The 18,077-nt window shown below is 44.4% G+C and overlaps 1 protein-coding gene across 1 annotated transcript in view; it reads left to right on the forward strand.

Moving 5' to 3' along the window:
• Nucleotides 1-18,077, forward strand: part of FRMD4A (FERM domain containing 4A) — a 153,417-nt gene that overhangs the window by 68,175 nt on the left and 67,165 nt on the right. Inside the window, exons 5-7 of the mRNA XM_067317001.1 lie at nt 3,716-3,800; nt 9,064-9,120; nt 12,245-12,267. Coding sequence (XP_067173102.1) covers nt 3,716-3,800; nt 9,064-9,120; nt 12,245-12,267 — 165 coding nt within the window. The remainder of the gene's footprint in view (nt 1-3,715; nt 3,801-9,063; nt 9,121-12,244; nt 12,268-18,077) is intronic.

An 18,077-nucleotide genomic window follows, 5' to 3' on the forward strand; every position in this document is an offset into this window, starting at 1 on the left:
GCCTTCCCAGTAGAGCTAAATGTGCATGTATGCACACACAACTGAGCTTTTATATGAGGCTGACAACAATGACCAGGGACTCTAAATCCTGAAGAACCAGTAACCTCACCGGTGAGTCCAGGGCCCAGTCAAGCACCTTTCTGTGCTGCAAGTTGGAGGTGGGAATATGTGTAACGCAAGGGAGAAAACAGAGCAGTGCCAATTTCTCATCACCCAAGGATCAGGAGTTTCCACAGTTGCTTGTTACAGGCACCACTGCATAAAAGTCTGTGCTTGGCTGGCTGCGATACGAATTGCCATTCATCACATCATGAGGGGTCTTAAGCTGTCTCAGAGCAAGTTGCCAGTTAACCAATGCTTAATACAGAGTGATCTGATAAGTACAAGACATGTCCTCACAGTTAAAAGACTTAAATGTTTCAGACGCAGCAGTTACTGAAGTCTTCCAAGATACCTACTGCAGTACTCATTATTATCTTCCTGCCGCTGAGAGCGAGCAGTCAAGATAGGCACTTTGTGTTCATTACTCGGCATAATATTCACTGGTCCATTTAATTAATGCTTAGAAAATGTACTTGATGAATTACAAGTGACTGGGGGGCAGCATGAGGAGAAACGCAGAAATAGGATTATCACTGGCTGGATCTCCCTTCTTTACCTTTTAAACTTTTTAAAAAACACTCACAAAGTCCTGTGGGATTTTATTCCTTCTTGTCATCAGAGCAGGCACCTAATTTCTCATGGCAACAGTTGCTGGCTATCAGGGAAACTCTTGTAGGAGCTGCTTGAGGGAAAGCTGTTTGCTGATTGTATTGTAAGAGACGTAGGTAGCCCAGCTGAGGTGTGGGACACATTGTACTGCCTGCATCTCTGTCCAGCCCTTCCGTTGTTTCCTGGATATATTAGTGCCTGCATTTCACACGTAGGAATGCTGCTCTCTGGGGAGTCCTTGACAAAAGTCTTATAGTTTCCCCCCAAAACTGATGGTCTTGAAATATGCAGAAAGAAAAGGGATTATTATGCTAACAGGCAAAACAGACAGAGGTGTCACAGGAGGGAAGAGTATTTACAAACATAGAACAACAGCCCCAAGCAGCTAAATAATTTGCTCAAGGTCATGAAGGAAACCTGTGTCAGAGTCAGGAATTTAACCCAGATCTCTTGCTTGGTTCATTGCCTTAGCAGCTGGATCCTTCTTCCTGCCTCCTTAGTCACTGACATACTAGTCATTTTAAAGTGTGTTTTCCTTCCCTGTATTTGGAAAAGGTGATAATAGGAGGAGGTCTGACAGAGATTCATAATCGGGCAAAAAAAATGTCTTTCCCTCCCCTTCCAGCACTGGCTGTGAATTCACGGGAGCCTGCTCCAGTTTGGGTTTTCAGAGCTTGCCACACAGCAAATCTCGCAAGAGTTCTCTCTGCAAATCTGTCTTCTTTCAGTAGCACCAATTTCCCGGTGCACATGCTTTGTATTTGTCTGGGTGCATGTGTGAGAGCCAGTAGCTCACCAGCACGCTTTCCACTCTGCAGATCACTTGAGAACTGGCTTTTCTTTGTGAAGATGAACTATCATGTGCAGGCTCTGGGCTCTCAAGAGACTCATTTTTACACAGAAAATGATCCGTGTATGTGTCTATGTGGAAAGCCTTGGGAAAGATCTTTGCAGCCTTATGAAATGCAATATTGCCCTCTAGTGATCAGCAGGATGGTCTTGTTTGATCTGCTGATGAAACAAAAAGCATTTTTGCTAATCTTCACCATCATTTAAAAAATGGGACAGATTTTTCTTCTTTCATCCAACCCTGGAATTAAAGATTGTACTGTCACACATTGGAGAGCATTGGTAGGGGTAATAAGCAAAGGGGGTTCTTCAAGAATAGCAGTAGGTGTAAAATTATCATTTTTCTCCATGAATTCAGCAGATGGAAAGCCAGCTGCACTCAGAAGGCAGATCTAGCAAGAAGGTGCCTTTTAATGTGGTGTCTTTTTTGCATTCCTAAAGCCAAATATCTTTTTACTTGCCAAAAAAGAGGCAGTTTCAAGGACAGTACGTGAAACACTGTGGAAACTAGAAAAAATTAGGAAAAAGTTGAGTTTTTATTCTTGATCCCTTATAGAACATTTGAATGTATTCCTTTTTTTTTTAATTTAACATTTGAACTATTCTGGAGGGGGAGGAGAAGGGATAAGAGTCAGAGAAGTTCAGCAGATGAACAAAAAAATCCTCAAAATGTTTCTCTCACTCTAATAAGTAAATAGTTCACTGGACCTGGCAGGAAAGAAACCGTTTTGAAGGGTCTTCAGAAGACACTTGGGAGCACTACAAAGCTTTGGCCTTTACCCCTAAAAAGGTTACATTTAAGGCCCTGGATTCTGCAAATAGCTCGCTGTGGACAATCTCTTTAACGCTTGAGTGCAGCCCCAGGAGTTTCAGCAGGTCTCGGCAGCTCTGCTCCCAGACAGCAGGGTCAGAGAGTAAGATTTCCATGTAACTGGGCCCTGCATCTCAACCCAGATTTCTAAGGGACCTCATTGTTTTTTTAAGTTCCTGACGCAGACAGCATTTCTCTGGCACCTTCCCTATTCTAATTGCCCCTGACAAGGCATGATAGTAGTGGAATTTAGGTAAGGAGCATTGCTGCCACTGTATTGCAACTTAAAGATCACTCTAAATCAGAGTAGGCAGGTTTATGTATTTTTCTCCTTAATCAAAATATAAGATAAATGCAAAATTCATCTTAATCATTCTCTGAATCCACCCAGGCTTTCTCTGTTACCATAGGAACCTTAAAAACACACAAGATATGTATATGCAATGACCAATTATCAACTTCAGTGGTATCTTGCACTTATTTTATCTTAACTTCTTTCCCTGAAAGGTCACAGAGCAGAATTAAGGGCTAGAGTCTATTCAAGCTGGTGGCAAAGCTCTCATAGAGTTCATATTGCCGAAGAACCAAAGCTTTAAAGCAAGCAGAACATGGAATAATGAATTGATTCATACATATGGTGAATTTTTCAACATAATTGCAAATATTTGGGGTATTCAGCCAATGCAAGTGAGTGGTTTTTCTAAAACTGAGGGTTTGGGCTGGGCAGGTTTTTACTGAGTTCTGAGAAATCATTTCACCCTCTGCTCAAAAGATTATATTATTGTCCTTCCTAGTCACCCCCAGTATCGCTACTCATTGTACTGGCAAATTGTGCAAGGTCCTTAGCTATTCCTGGCCGCTTACTTGCAAGCATAGCTGCTACATGCCAGCTGCTGAAATACATGAAGAAGCCTTTATAAAAATTACCTGATGCAGAGCTAAAGTGCCCAGGGAAGAAATCCAGAAGTGGATTTCTAGTAGCGAACATGTTGCAAAACGCAGCACAGAAATGGACAGGTTAGGTAAAGGAGTGAAAAAGAAATGCCACCATATGATGGAGAATGGAGGGAAGTCTGCAAACAAACAAAACGAAAGATGAGAAACAAAATAATCTATGTAATGATCCAACTCCTTTGGTATGGCTGGGGCTGTGCTGAGTGATCGCATCCTACGGCACACTCAAGCCTCTTTCTTCCTCCCAGTCTCCCTGTCGTAAGTGGAAAAATTTGTTTTCGGGAGACTCGTCATGACGCTGTTGACTACATTCTGCATGTCATGAGTCCATTTTCACGTTTTGCCCTACAGTTTTCCCACGTATCTCACCTCTGTTGCTGTCCCTTCCAGGTTCTACATTGAAAGCATCTCCTATCTAAAGGATAATGCCACCATCGAGCTGTTTTTCTTGAATGCCAAGTCCTGCATCTATAAGGTAAGGACTGTGGGAGCTCTCGAGGGCAGTGTGGTGGCTCCGAAGAGCCGAGGCACCCCACCTGCGTCTGCGGGCTTGCCCGCCCGCATCCCCTGCCCCAGTTCACACTGTTTGAAGAGGGAAATACCCACGGCGCACCCGTGGAAATGAAGGAGAAGGTGAGGAGCTGCGCATTGCGAGGGAGTGGTAGGGAGACCCCGATGGGGCCATGTCAGCAACAAGCCCCCGCTGCCTGGGGGTCCCGGCTGACAGGGAGCCGTTACACCCACACCCAGCCCGCAAGGAGACGGCAAACGCCTGCAACACCTCTCCCTCCTGAGGGCGCCGCAGTCCCCCTTAATCCCTGGCCTCCCCCTCCTCCGCCTCCCACCCCTCCATCTTCTCTAACCACCTCGGCGCTTGGGCGCAGCTTCCCTTTCCGAGAGACGCTCTGAGCTAAAGCCCCCGGGAATAACTTGTGAGGCGGACAGGAGGGCATGCGTAGCTGTTCAGATGATAAGCTGGCTTGTATTTAAAAGGAAATTTCCGATTTTATGTTAAAACCCCGCTTTTTCGGGAGCTGCTGCGGCCCGCGCTCAGTGGATGCCGTTAGCGGTTCCCGCCCGAGGAGGGCGGCAGTGGCCGCGCGGGCTACGGCGCGGGCGCCATCTTGTGGCGTAAGGAGCGAGCGTGTGTGTGTGAATGTGTGATTGTGTGTGTGTGTGTAAAGTGTGAGAGGGTATGTGAGGGTGTGCATGTGTGTGTGTGAGGAAAGTGTGAGAGAGTATGTGTGAGGGTGTGTGACAGGAGAGTGTGTGCGTGCATGTGTGTGTGCATGGGTGCACACGTGTGTGAGGAAAGTGTGAGAGAGTATGTGTGAGGGTGTGTGACAGAAGTGTGTGTGTGCATGAGTGTGTGCAAGAGTGGGGATGTCTGAGAGTGGGGGTGTGTGAGTAAGCCTGGGGGGGTGTGAGAGTGTGACAGGTGTGTGACAGTGTGACTGTATGCAAGTGTGTGTGTCTGGGAGAGTGAGTGTGCAAGGGAAGTGCGAGAGAGTATAAGGGAGGGTTTGTGTGAGTATGTTTGTGAGAGTGTGAGGGAAAATGTGTGTAAGAGTATATATTACTGTGAGAGTGTGTGAGAGAGTTGTGTGTCGGGGGGTGAGCGTGTGTGTGAATAGTATGTGGGTGCGCAGTATGAATGTGTGTGTTTCTGTGGGTGTGTTTTGGAGGGAGTGTCTGTGTCCATGAGTACACAGAGTGAGTGGAAGGGGGATGTGTGTGTGTGTGTGTGTGTGTGTGTGTGTGTATTGAAGGCCATGTTGTACAGCATCAGGCCATACACAGAGAAATGTTTTTTGTGCCAAAAATAGCCCAGCCTTGTAGGCTATTGAAAACACGAGCCTGTTATCATTAGGGCCGTAAACCAGAGCTACCTGTTGTAAGGCACTCTGTGTGCCAGAGATAAGGGCTTTCTGGCTCGGGCTGCTGCCATTACCCCAGCTGGAGCGCCGGTGGCAGAGCTGCAGAGTTGATTTCTGCGATGCGACAAGCCGAGCGCACAAGTGGAAGGGGCAGAGTCCGGAAAAATAACCTCAGAGCCCGAGAGCAGGTTTCCAGCCCTGCTGGGTCCTGCCTGAGAGCTATCAGGTCAGCCCTTACACGATCAGACTTTTCCCCTCCCCGTAGTCACTGAAACTTTCTGGCCTTCTGTTTCCTTTACTGCATGGCTTGAACCTGCTGAGTCCAGGTAAAGGCTGGCTGGTTAAGGACTTTGCCAGGTGGGCTGGAGGGGTGACTTGAACTGTGGGACTGGGAGAGGCCTCTCGACAGCTACATTCCCTGAAATAGAGCTATATTCCCTCCTACCTCACGCTGCACTGGCAGAAGCCATTCCCAGTGATTGACCTCCCATCTGCTGGTGAGGAAGTGGCAGGAAAGGACATCTGTAGTCGGCCAGTCATTGTGCCTTTGTCCCACCACCCTAAGCAGGCTTGTGAACTGCTGAGCAAACCAGTTTACATGAAATCTGGGGTTTAGTTTCCTGTCATCTGCATGTCCTAAAATGCAGGGACTAACTTTGCATGTCCTAAAATGCAGGGTAAAATAGGGGGAGCCAGAAAATGCCATTTTTCCAGTGCAGTGGGATGAGGCAGGGTTGCTGAGATGAGCTTTGCAGAGCTTTGCTCTCTGGCAAGGCTGCAATTAGATGTGCTTACTCAGCCCTCTCCAGCAACAAGCTCAGTGAGCATCACATTTTGGTTCCTGGGGAAAAGTTCCTTTTTGGAGTATTGCCAGGAAAAGCTTACACTGCTGTTCTTTTTTTGGAGAAAGCTTAAGAAGAAGAAGAAGAAGAAGAAAAAGTGCCTACAGATCTAGGTTGTTCTATTTTAGTCTGACCTCTCCCGAAACCATTACTCTGCACATTCGAGCTGACTGTCATCTCCATCCAAAAATAGCCTTGTTGGCTTCCCAGTCTCCCTCACAAGTCCTTCCCTGTCTGACTTCCTGCCACAGTCAAGCATTGCTCTGTTATTAAAAAGGGTGCTGAATTTGAAAGGTGGGTGCAAGATCTCTGCTCAGACACAGGGCGAGCACCCAGCCAGCATGCCTGAAGGAATCCTCTAGGTATAGAAAAGGGGATTCAGTATCTAGGCACAACCAGTGCTTGTCCTCCCTGCAACTAGCAAGTGTTGCAAACTCCCAGACCTTGAAAGTTTCCTTGTTAGATGAAAAGGTTCCTTGCTGGACTCACCCCAGGCTCACCCTGCAGCCAGGAAAGGCCATACCCCATATATTACAGCTGTAGTTCCTAGCTCTATGCTAGTAGCTCAGACCTTCCCACATTTCTCAGTTCTCCAGACACATACCCTCACATGTCCCCATGCACAGGGCTTCTCATGTTGGGAGAAAGAAAAGTGAGAGGCCGGATTAGGTTGGGGCTGCAGGTCTGCTGGAGTTGCTAGCTGGATCTGTGTTGGGCCCTGTCCTACTCTGCCTGTGCATAGGGCTCCTTTTGACCCATCCTGTTGTGTACTGAGAAATTCAGCTATACAGCCACTGACCCACACACCCAAACCCTTGTCACAGGACTAGCACAGCTGACATTGGCCAAAAGGGCCAAGTAACATCTGTACTACCAAACAAGACAGGGCCTTGACATCAAGCACTGTCCCACTGTCAGTCATGCTGTTGAATTATTAGCATGCTCTGGCACGCGTTTTGGCCTGTGCCAACTAGCCCTCTCCCAGATATTGCTTGGGCAGTGTTCAGGGAAGAACACCTGTTCCCAAGATGCGATATAGATGAGATGTAACACCCCTGTTTGGAATGGGGAGAAAGGAACGGTGTTTAGTCATGAGCTGTACTGTGCCATGTACCCTTAGGGCCAGTGAATGGGCCCTGGCCCACTTCACCTACCAGTATGGACTAGCCATAACATTGGCATGTGGTTGCAGAAGCTCATTTGTCCATATTCTACCTGGTGCATCAAAGACAGAGGAAGACCAGGCGCTCTGATTCCTCCTGGGCCTATTCTACATGATCCCTTGCTATCAGATATGCCTGAAAGCCCCAGTCTGGCCCTGTTTATAGTTGATTCAATTTATCACACCAGCCACCTTCCCTTGGCACACGCACACCATTAGTGCAGGTGCCTGTGTGAATCAGACAGTTTAGCTGAACGGGGGAAGGTGTGTTCATTGCCTGTGGCAGAGCTGGTCTTCGTTCCTCAGGGAATCATTATGAAGGAGGTGAGGCAAGTGCTTATTTTAAAAAGCTGGCACTGGTGAAAGCCAAGGACACCTGGATTTTATCCTCTGTTTTGTTCCCTTTGTTTTTTACTTTGCCAGGGACGAGCCAACACAGCGATTGTGGCTTGTAAATGAGGTGTGGCCATTGCTTGGCTGGAGCATGGATCACAACAGTGATCTATATTTAGATCACTCAGTTCTTTCCAGATGAAGTAAAATATTAAAAACAGCAGTTTAAATAAATACAGCAGAAAAGCCAGCACAGGTGTGAGCTGAACAGTGACCCATGTACATGTACTGCTATGGCCACATAGGAGACTGCGTAGGAAATCTAGTTGCAAGATTGAGACCAAAACTGTATCTCTGGAGAAGCAGCCCATTATGTTCCCAAAAGCTGACATTTGTCAGGAGCCAGAGACTTGGGAAAAGTGCACTTGGCCATGAGATTAACAGTCCTGCATCCTATCCCAAACATCTTTGATGGATCTGCATCCCACACATTCAGACGGAGCAGTGCCCAGGCCCTCTGTCCTGTGGCCCTGTGTTCCCCAGAGTCAGACGGCCGGGTGCGTGACACCAGCCACCAGCACATGGCTCATAGGTGCCTGGGGAGGTGCTGCAATGCCTGACTATGGCTGGAGGTTTCTGACCTAAGTCCCACAATCAGAGGTCCTCTGGACCTCCCTGCTACACTCCGGCACCACAGTCCTCTGCTGTTCCACTATCCAGCACAACACCATCTCAGGCACAATAGAAGAAGGATCTTGAGAGGACTGGATGAGGCCATCAGAGTCCTTCGTGTGACCACAGTGTCCAAGCATAACCCCCACAATTTTACCCGACCTTCCACAATTGGTTTTATCAGTGGCTCCATTCCTATAGAATGGAGCAGTTTAGATCTGGCAAGAGATTTGCTTTCACAGGTCGTTCCCAAAACAATCCCAGCCCCAATGCTTACAGGGATGAAGAGGCCAAAACCAGAACTCCCATCCTGTAGGACAGAATATGGCTCTTCTTCCTGTGAATTTAGCCTGGACAAGGGCCAGAAAAGTTCTGCATAGGCTTTGACACAACTTCAGTGAAGACAAATTCTCTCATTTCCTTGCTTCTGTGAGCCAAGGACAAAGCTGTGTTCCCCTGAAACATGGGTGGTATTTTATGGAGAAAACATGTTTTTTTCCCAGATTACCTTTCACTAAATCACACAAGAAAATAAAAATGACCCTGACACCCCACCACCACCTGCCTTCTCCTCCCTCCTGCCCAGGAATCCCTTCATGCCACATCCAGTTATGCTTCATTTAGCAAGCCATTACACTGAATATTTGGCTTTCTCCACATCACAGTGAGCAGGTTCAGCCTTACTTTGGTCTCCAGGATCATAGGGAATGCTTTGAAGCCTAGCCAGGGGAGAAAACTGGCACTGCATGCTTCACTGTGCAGTAGCCAGGAGGAGATGCATGTTCTTCTTGCAGGGGCTCAAACTGACCGAACTTTCTGTCTTTCTCTTTTTTGTTTTTTTCATCTTTCAAGGAACTCATTGAGGTTGATAGTGAAGTGGTGTTTGAACTGGCCGCCTACATCTTGCAGGTAAGCAGCAGCCTTCTCTTGCTTTATGATTTTTTGTGTTGCATCAGACGTCTTGGTGACCTGCAGAATCACATCAAAAGGGCTGAAAAGAAGTGGCAGGATTCTCAAAATTGCGGGAGAAAAAAAGAAATTGGGACCTGTAATGCTCATTTATAACCATAGTAGGGCTGAGGAGGGGTTAAAATGTGATTGAACAGTCCCCAGAGCAGGATGGGAATGACTGTGACTCTCAAGGCCTGTCTCCTGCTTCTGTGGAAGTGATCTGTGCTAGCTGCTTTTTCCTTTCTTGTCTCTGGTAGCATGCTCACTGCCACAGTGGGACACAGGGCCTGTAGTTCTGCCTTGACACATGGACAGGGTGGGAAAGGGCCATGTGCTGTCCTCGTTCATGGGATCTCAAGGGAATGCCCCACATCCCGTGCCCATGGATCTGCAGGACACAAGTGCAGCACTGTGATTCTTTCCCAGTGACGTATGGGAATAGTTATCTGTCCTTTTCAAACCTGTGGGAGAACGGCAGGAAGGAGGTGGAAGACTAGCACTGGAACAGCACTAACTCCATGCTTCAGAGGGGTTACACTCCCTCTTGACCCAGGCAACTTAGTCTCAGAGTCCCTGTGAACTGAAGGAAAGAGTCCCTCTCTGTGTGGCTGAGATTTGAATGTATGCAGCCTTCAAGTCCTGCCAGGTTTGCCATGAAGATGACCTCTCACTTGTCAGCAGACAAGCTATGAAAATTGTCCTTATGCACTTTTCATCATTTATAACAATGCAAAACAGATACAGAAGGCTCCCAAACCAGAACTTTCCATCCAGGAAGCAGACACCACTGCCCAACATTTTGCATGCATAAGTGTATGTTATGCTTGCACCAACGTAGATATTAAAGGCCCTAGGATATGATTTAAAAACAGAAAATTTAAGTCTTGAATGAGATTTCCTAGGTGAAATCCTTATATGATGTGTTCCCCTCCAGTGATTTCTGTTGCATTTGTTTTCCCTTTAGAGCTTGGCCCTGTGAAGATCTCCATTAGAAAGCTTCTGTATGTGCACCTGTCTGTATTCCCCAATGTGGACAGAAAGGCTCAAAGACTTACCAAAAACCTCCTTCAGAAACAAAAATTGTGTCCTGCTCTGCCGGAAGAGGGAAGGGCCAGAGAGCAGATTACCAGCAGAGCTTAGTAAATCTGTGGTTCCCAAAGAGGAATCTCTTCAGGATAATGGAAGTGGGTTTTGTGAAAGATCCCTTTTTATGAGCATTCATGGCTGTGGGAGCAGATCAGAGATAATTGTCAGATGATTCTTGTTCCCCTTTTTTCAGTGTAGTTTTTAATCTCTTTCTTGTCAGCCATGAAGCTATGAGGATCCATGTGAGCAGAAAAGCTTTCTCATCAGACTGCCCTAATAAATAACAAAGCATTGCACTTCTGTAGCACTTTTCATGTGAAAATTACTTCAGGAAGCAATTAATGCGTAGGGATTTGAATCTTCATTAAGATCATTTTATGTAGCAAAAATGGAGCGAGAGCGTCAGGATGAGGGACTCGATTAAAAGCACATTATACAAATTGCATATTGGCATGTTGGGGGAATACACATCAAACAACAGGCTCATTGTGAGAATCAGCAGTAGGGTTATGCATCTATTGTCTGCTCTACCTAACGAATAACGTGAACAATTAGCAATTGTACAACCAGATCCGGATCTGCCACTGTAACCCTCATTGCTGTGTTTGTGTGTTCTTCATCACAGACAAGCACAGGGTGTTGCATGTATTCCTGTAGTAGTTTAATGTGTAAATGAAAGCAGTCAAAACAGGCCACACTTCTGCTGTCTGTAACCAGAAATTACTACAGCCCATGTTTGTGACAGGATCCAAACAAAACAGGAGGGATCGTACAGCTATCTTCTTTTACTTCTCAGTTTTAACTACAGCATTTAGGTCTGAGAACTGAAGCACAGAGGCTCTACCCCGCAAAATTTTTTTCAGTTTAATATGCTCACACCTGCACAAGTCTGGGGCATATCCCTTGGTTTTTGCTGTGTGTTGAACTATAATTATGATATGCGTGATGATTCCTTCCTGTGAAGCATAGGAGAGCTTGTCTGCCCTTCAGTTTGCTCAGGGGAAAATGGGAAGATACTGGAGGGCTGTCAGAACTCAAGTGATTTAGTCTGCATTCTCACTTCAAAGTGATGTGTTACCAGGACAAACTTACCCCAGCCTCAGGATTAAAGCTTCATTGAATCTGGGCTGAGTGGTTTTGTGGGTGGATCAACGGCTGCAGAGGCAAACACCTGAATGCAAAACCAGGTTCTCTTGGCCGTGAAAACACAAGTTACATTACTGACCAGTTACAAACTACATTATTGCACTGTGCTTTGTATGTAGCTGGCAGCAAATGCAGAGCTTGACATACACTGTGTAAAATGCAATTTGTGCATGGAAAATGCAAAATGTGTATTACATCTATTCAGGAGGTGACTCAGCAGATTTTGAGGGTTCTCCAGATATCCAGTGAGACTCAGATATTAATCTGACTGCTAGAGTGAAACATTACCCAACCCTTTAGCATCATGCTGTGATGGTAATAAATACAGATATTTAGGTATTTACGTAAGGGTACTAAATACTCCCCCAAACACCCAGTGAGGAATTAGAGAAACCACATTCCCTTAACAGCTGAGAGCGAGCTAGGTTATTCAAAATCTGGTTACTAAAATAACCAGAATACTTGTAAGAAGAGTCGGGGTTGTCAGAGTCCACTGAGACTTTGGAGATCTTCTAGTAATGTAACTTCCATATTGAGCAAAAACAATACTTATTTACTAGCATTGTTTCCTGCAGCCTCTTGGGTATCCGCAACCAGAATGAGGAATCATCTCTCCGTGTATTTTGCAAACCTTTAGTGTGTTAGATCTGCCTAGCTTACTGTCATATGTGTCAGGGCACTTGACTTAGTCCATTAGAGACTGGTTCCAGAAAATATTTGAGAAATCTGTTACAAAAGGAAATTGCTGCCAAATGAATTTTGCAAAGTGCAAATCTTGAACAGTAGTTTTCATGTTCTTTTTTTTCTGCTTTTAATAATATATTTTTGCTTTTCATCCTTCATTTTACAGGAGGCAAAAGGAGATTTTTCAAGGTAGGTAAACTTCAATTTTTTGCCATTGTGTGTTGTGAGAATGAGGCTGATGAAATCACTGTGCAAATGATGTGACTCAGTTTGTAGCTGTAGCAACGGGAATGCATTGCTAGAAATCATTTCTTCACAAAACACAGCCTTTGACCAGAGCACACATTGCAAACAGCATTGTTTGTGACTACGTTGTTGACAAATGCCTTTGTATGCGCATGAAGTTCAGGAAATAGAGTAGTCTCTGTAAGGAAATTACTAAGGAAATGACTCCACAATTGTTGTTATATCACATTATCCAGCCAGAGGCTTAAAATTCCATTGCTAATTGATATTTCAGCTTGAATTTGGACAGAGTTATCAAAATCAGAATGTAGATGATTGGTTTTTTTTGAAGTTCTGCTATCCTTTGAGCCTAATCTTTAGAAGTGCTGTAAGAAATTCAAAGAGATGACTGTGCTTAGTGTTTCAGAAGACTGCTAATGAAATGCCTCATTTTCCTGTAAGTTGACAGTATCCATGAGTTACACATTAGTGACCAAAGGTCAATATCAGGTGATAGCTGTTTCATGCCTCATGTGAGAAACATGAATGTTCTTTCTCTGAAGCCCAGGAGAACTGTCTGTGCTAAAAATTTTCCATATATCATATATTACATTTGCGGACCTGAACCTGAATTCAGCTGGAGGATCACAACATCCACTGAAGTTGATTTCAAAAAAGAAAACAAGGTGTGAATGGATGAGGTTGAATTGCCAGCAGAGCATGGAGAGGTGTCTGTTTTGTCAGCACTGAGGTACAATGAGAGAAAAGTGCAGATGTATTCTGTAGACCCATAGAAGATAATGAATAACAGAGAGACCAGATAAACATAATATCCCATCTTCTGTTAGACGAAGACTTCTAGCCAGCTAAATACGGACAAATCAGTGAAAAGAGACATTGCATTACAAGTATTGCATGCTTATCCTGGAATGTGAGATGACACAAGGTAACCTTTGATAAAAGGAAGTTCAAGTTCTGCCTTATCATTTCTCAGAACCTTAATCAGCTTGCAAAATCCTGACAAGCATCTGACCACAGAAACACAAGCCCAGTCTTGCTTCATTATTCAGCTCCACCCACTTCAGAATAACTCCGTTATCAGCAGTGTTTATTTAGGGGGCACTGGAAAACATTTGGCTCTTCTACTTGCTGTCTGGTTTTCCATACCCTGCCAAGTGATTAGCCCAGAACAGCTGGACCCAGCAGAGTTTTGCCATTCAAACCTTTGATAAACCACATCTTCCATTGGTTTTGCTGTAAAGAACACTATTTAAAGTTTCTTAGAATATCCTGGACATGAGGAAAACACATTCAAAAAGCATATTTCAGCCTAGCTTTGTATGAAACCCAGGACAGAAAGGAATCAGTTAGATGGCTTGGGGTAATACGACCGAGAGCATTTTGTCTTCAGGTATCCATTTCCATACCTGGAAATAGCCATGGAAAGCATCCATCTGCTCAAAACTCTTTGATGTCCCTTACAAAAGGAGTGATTGAGTTTACCACAGTGCATTTGGCTAGGCATCAAGACCACAGAAGATACCATAACACATGATGTTAACTGCTTTCTCCATGGTGGTGTGACAGTTATCACCATCACCATTAAAACAGTTAGCTCTTAGTACTTTTCACCTGTGGATCTCAAAGGTTTTAAGTGGAAGGTGGTAACCTTACATCCAGGTCATAGGCAGAGAAGTGGTGCTATAATAACAACTTGTTGGCATACTGACACTGCCAGGGATCTCAAGTTATAAATGGGCTTTGGAGGTAAAGCAAGCTGCCGTATTAACAGAGTTTAAAGCTTTTTGTTGGAGGAAGGTAGAAGAAACCTACCCTGACCCTCTATGTTCTAGGAGTAGACTTAGCATCTTTAGGGTTGTCTATCCAGCAGCTTCTATCTAATGTGCACTGACAAGGGTTTACGTGCTGGGTGAGATCCACGTGCTACTGAAGTCAACATGAGGTCATTGTGGTCAAGACTTTGCCCACTGAGATGTGTGGTTATTCATATCAGCAGTGTAAAATCTGAGAGGCAAATCAAGCCTGGGGCCAGCAAGAGTAACTGCAAATGGAGACAAATGTTCTGACTTCTGTTAGGGCTGAAGTTGACTTCAGTGTCTGAGGCTAGTTGTTGTTGAAATGTTGCTTGTATTAGAATTGGCTGTTCTTTGAAACAGGAAAGCTCTGCAGTTGCCAAATATCTTGCTGCTGAGATTTAAAGAAAATATGCTGTGGATGGCAGCATACATTGTGCAAAGGCTGAACTCTTCAATCCCTGCTTTGTTTTTAAAGAAAAAAAGTTAATTCTAAAGAGTTGCATGCTCGGAATGCAAACTGCAGATTTCCACACATGTATTGTCTACTGCCACCATCAAATTTACAGCCTGTAAGACTGCACATTTCTTTTTGGCCTTGATCCAAGAAAGGACATAAGCACTGACTCATTCCTAACGATGGCAGAATTGCTATTCCCATGGGAGCCTTCCTGTGAGTTGCTGCTGATCACCTCAGGTGCTATGATATCTGACATCAAATTGTCACAGCTTCAGCTATGGGTTGGCACCTGTGCATGGTGGCCTTAGCACAATTAACCCCGTTAACCCCAAATCCTATTGCACCCAGGTAGATCACAGGGGACTGGTTCAGGCCTGCTGAATGCAGTTGCAAGTCTGCTTTTTAGGCCTCATGGAAGCTCAAAAACCAGAACTGATTTTACAAAATCCGGGAGGCAGTTTTCCAAACTTGTGAACTGCTGCACCTACAATGACAGCAGCTGTCACTGCTGCTTTTGAGGAACTCATCCCATACCTGGGAATAATAGCTGTGCTCATAGTACTCTGCTTTCCTTTCCTCAAACAGGGCTTGTGTGCCATTTCAAGCACACATGTCCTACGTCCTTCGGTAGGGTATCATCATGCATGAGTCTTTCAGTGCTGATTCTGGCTACCTAGCAGCAGCGCCTAACTCGAGCGTCACGATGACTGCCCGGTGTCTGGTAAGCCTGGAGAGCAAGTAGCTTGAATCGCCCTAGGAAAAGTATTTCTCAGGGTTTGCTGCAAGTGGCCTGCTCCAGTTCAGTGTTTTGCAAGCAGAATTGTACAAAGGGCGCATTTCTGATTTGATACAGATTTAAGCAAAACTTGAGGCAGGTATTACTGCTCAGCTAGGTTTTAAAATAAAAAGTTATTCACCTTAAGAAGTTCCTAGTCCTTTGTTCATTAAAGGACAACGGTTTTCACTTTATTTAAGAGACTCCCCAAATGCTTCAGCTGACAGGACTGAAAAAGGCTTTCATTTAGGCTGGGATATACCACTGAACATAGGACAATCAGGTAGCCATGTTCAGTTGATTCTCAGGATGAACAGGACACTTAAGATTTGATCTGTGCTTTTTGATACCAGTAACAAAATTTTTTGACTTCAAAGGTACAGAATCGCATGTGTAAAGCTCCTAAAATAGTATCCTGCAGACAGATGTAAAGCTTATTAGCTCAAGCTAATATTGTTTCTAGTCAGGAGCTGATTCATTCTTGGTTGGCAGAGCATGGGCAGGACAAGTTTAGATTCCTCTGATAAACCCAGGTCATATAGGTGTGACCCTCTTTAGGCCTGTATACAAGGTGGCACTGGAGTGTCCTTGCTAATTTTAAGGGGAGCAGAGTATATCGCTAAAAGAGTTGAGATTTTCCCTCTAAATTAGTTCTGGATTCAGAGTCTGACATTGATCAACATCTTTGGAGAAACTCACACTGACTTTAGTTTTAAATGTGCAGAATCCAGCTCTTCAACCTTAAACAGCAGCTATGTCAAGGCAGCCAGAAATAACATACACTGATCATTTATCCCCGTTTTGGGGAGGGAAAAGAAAGGCCTAAATTTAAAAAAAAAAACTGAAATGTTGCAGCTAGTTCCTGAGACAGGCTCTCATTGCTAGACTTCCTCCAGTCAAGAAATATGAGACATTTTGAATGAAGTCCAGCACTTCCTGCAAAATTTGAACATGGGAGGAAAGCAAAGGGCCAGCTTGCCGTTAAGTTGAATTTTACAATAATATCAAGGTAATGGCAGGTGGTCATCTAACACAATTTCAAGCTTACCTTTCCTTCTATGTAATCAAGTGCCATTTAAACAATTAGAATTCATTAAGGGATTACAGCCTGCATCCTTCCATCTTGCAGCCTCATGGAGGAGATCCTAAATCTCTGACTGTGTATTTCTTCTTGCATTCAACAGAGTTAATTACCATGCTGAGAAGAGGTGAGAACTTTCACCTGCAATTTGGTTTTGTAACTGATTGTTGTTACTACATATGCTGGAATATGTATGGATTTTCTGAGACATAATTGCATATGTAATCTTGCTCAAAGTTATTGCAGGCAATTGGCAAAAAAACAGTTTTTCACGAAATCCTTATGAAGTGCCTATATAGTCCTTTTACCTGCATATGTAGACAGAGATCTTGAGATTTGGAGACTGATTTATTTGGCCAAGACTCTAAACAGGCAGCACCAGGACTAAGACCAGAACTCAGGAGTTCCTGTTTTCTAGGTCCATTCTTTAGCCAAGCAACCCTATTTCTGGATATCTAACCAGATTTCAGACTCCCCTGCAGATGGCTTTTCCAGCTCTGTTTTCTTGTTATTATTCAGTCTTTTAAATAATATAATTTCCACAATAATGCAGGAATGAAGTGGTCTGGAGGACACAGAGACTGTGTGTGTGGAGCCATTCCCCTGTATATTATTACATCTGTTATCTAAAGCACCCTTCCATATATATCAACCCTGGAGGTATACTAGACACTTCAGAATATAAAATAAATGCAACACAAGTGACTGGATTAAACAAACACTCACTAAATACAGTAATAAAATAAACACACTGAGATATTTCAATAGAAGGAGCAGGGAAGGCAGTAAGTAAGAAATCACTTGTGGTCCTGTTGAAAACATTTAAAAAATTAAGGATTGTGGTGTTTTAAAAGGAGCCAAGAGGAAACTGACCTCGTGGTCACCAGTTCAAATGCAACCCGGGTCATTATTTTTTTCCTCCTTCTTCTTCATTTAACGTCCTTGGGGAGTCTAAATTCATTTGTCTTGAGACTAGTCTTGCCAGAAGAGTTAGTGAATGCATGGATCATGGAACAAAACACCTTTTTGTTCCTGGGAATAATTACATGAAATACATTTGGCCTTTTGGAGTTAGGAGACATTACCTTTATTTTCTAAGTACTGAGCAGAAATGCCAATCCTATCCAACAACCTTACTAATAATGTCTTTTCCTCTGATGCTTAATAGACTTTTTATCCCAGGGCAACTTGTGGAAAAGAAGGAGCTGACTAGTGTTAGTCCTTTCTTTCATGGGAGCCATTACTGGTTCCGGGTTTTTCCCGGATTCTCAAAGATAGTTAGTCACCACTAATCTTGTCCTGTTTGATAGCTGTCTGGGCTCAGAAAGTCCCTGTTTGGAAATTACTCCCTGTCTTCCCAGAAGAGTCTTGGAAATTTCACCACTTCCTTCTGTGGAACCATTCTGAGCAGCCAACTTCAAAAAACTTGCACTTGAGTGTAGTGACTGCTGCTTGTCCTCCAGTTGTGCTGGGTTTTTTTCAGTTATTTTCACTGTGCTAAAAAAATCAGTAAGAGCTGAGTATGCACACACCATGGAGAACTGGGCAGACCCAGTAAACACTAAACAGCAACAGCTTGTTTTCTAGGCTGTCACTCAGAGCAGAGTGGCCAGATCAGCAGATAACGTGGAACAGAGTAGCTTC

The sequence above is a fragment of the Apteryx mantelli genome, chromosome 1 (assembly GCF_036417845.1).
Source record: "Apteryx mantelli isolate bAptMan1 chromosome 1, bAptMan1.hap1, whole genome shotgun sequence".
Taxonomy (NCBI): Eukaryota; Metazoa; Chordata; class Aves; order Apterygiformes; family Apterygidae; genus Apteryx; species Apteryx mantelli.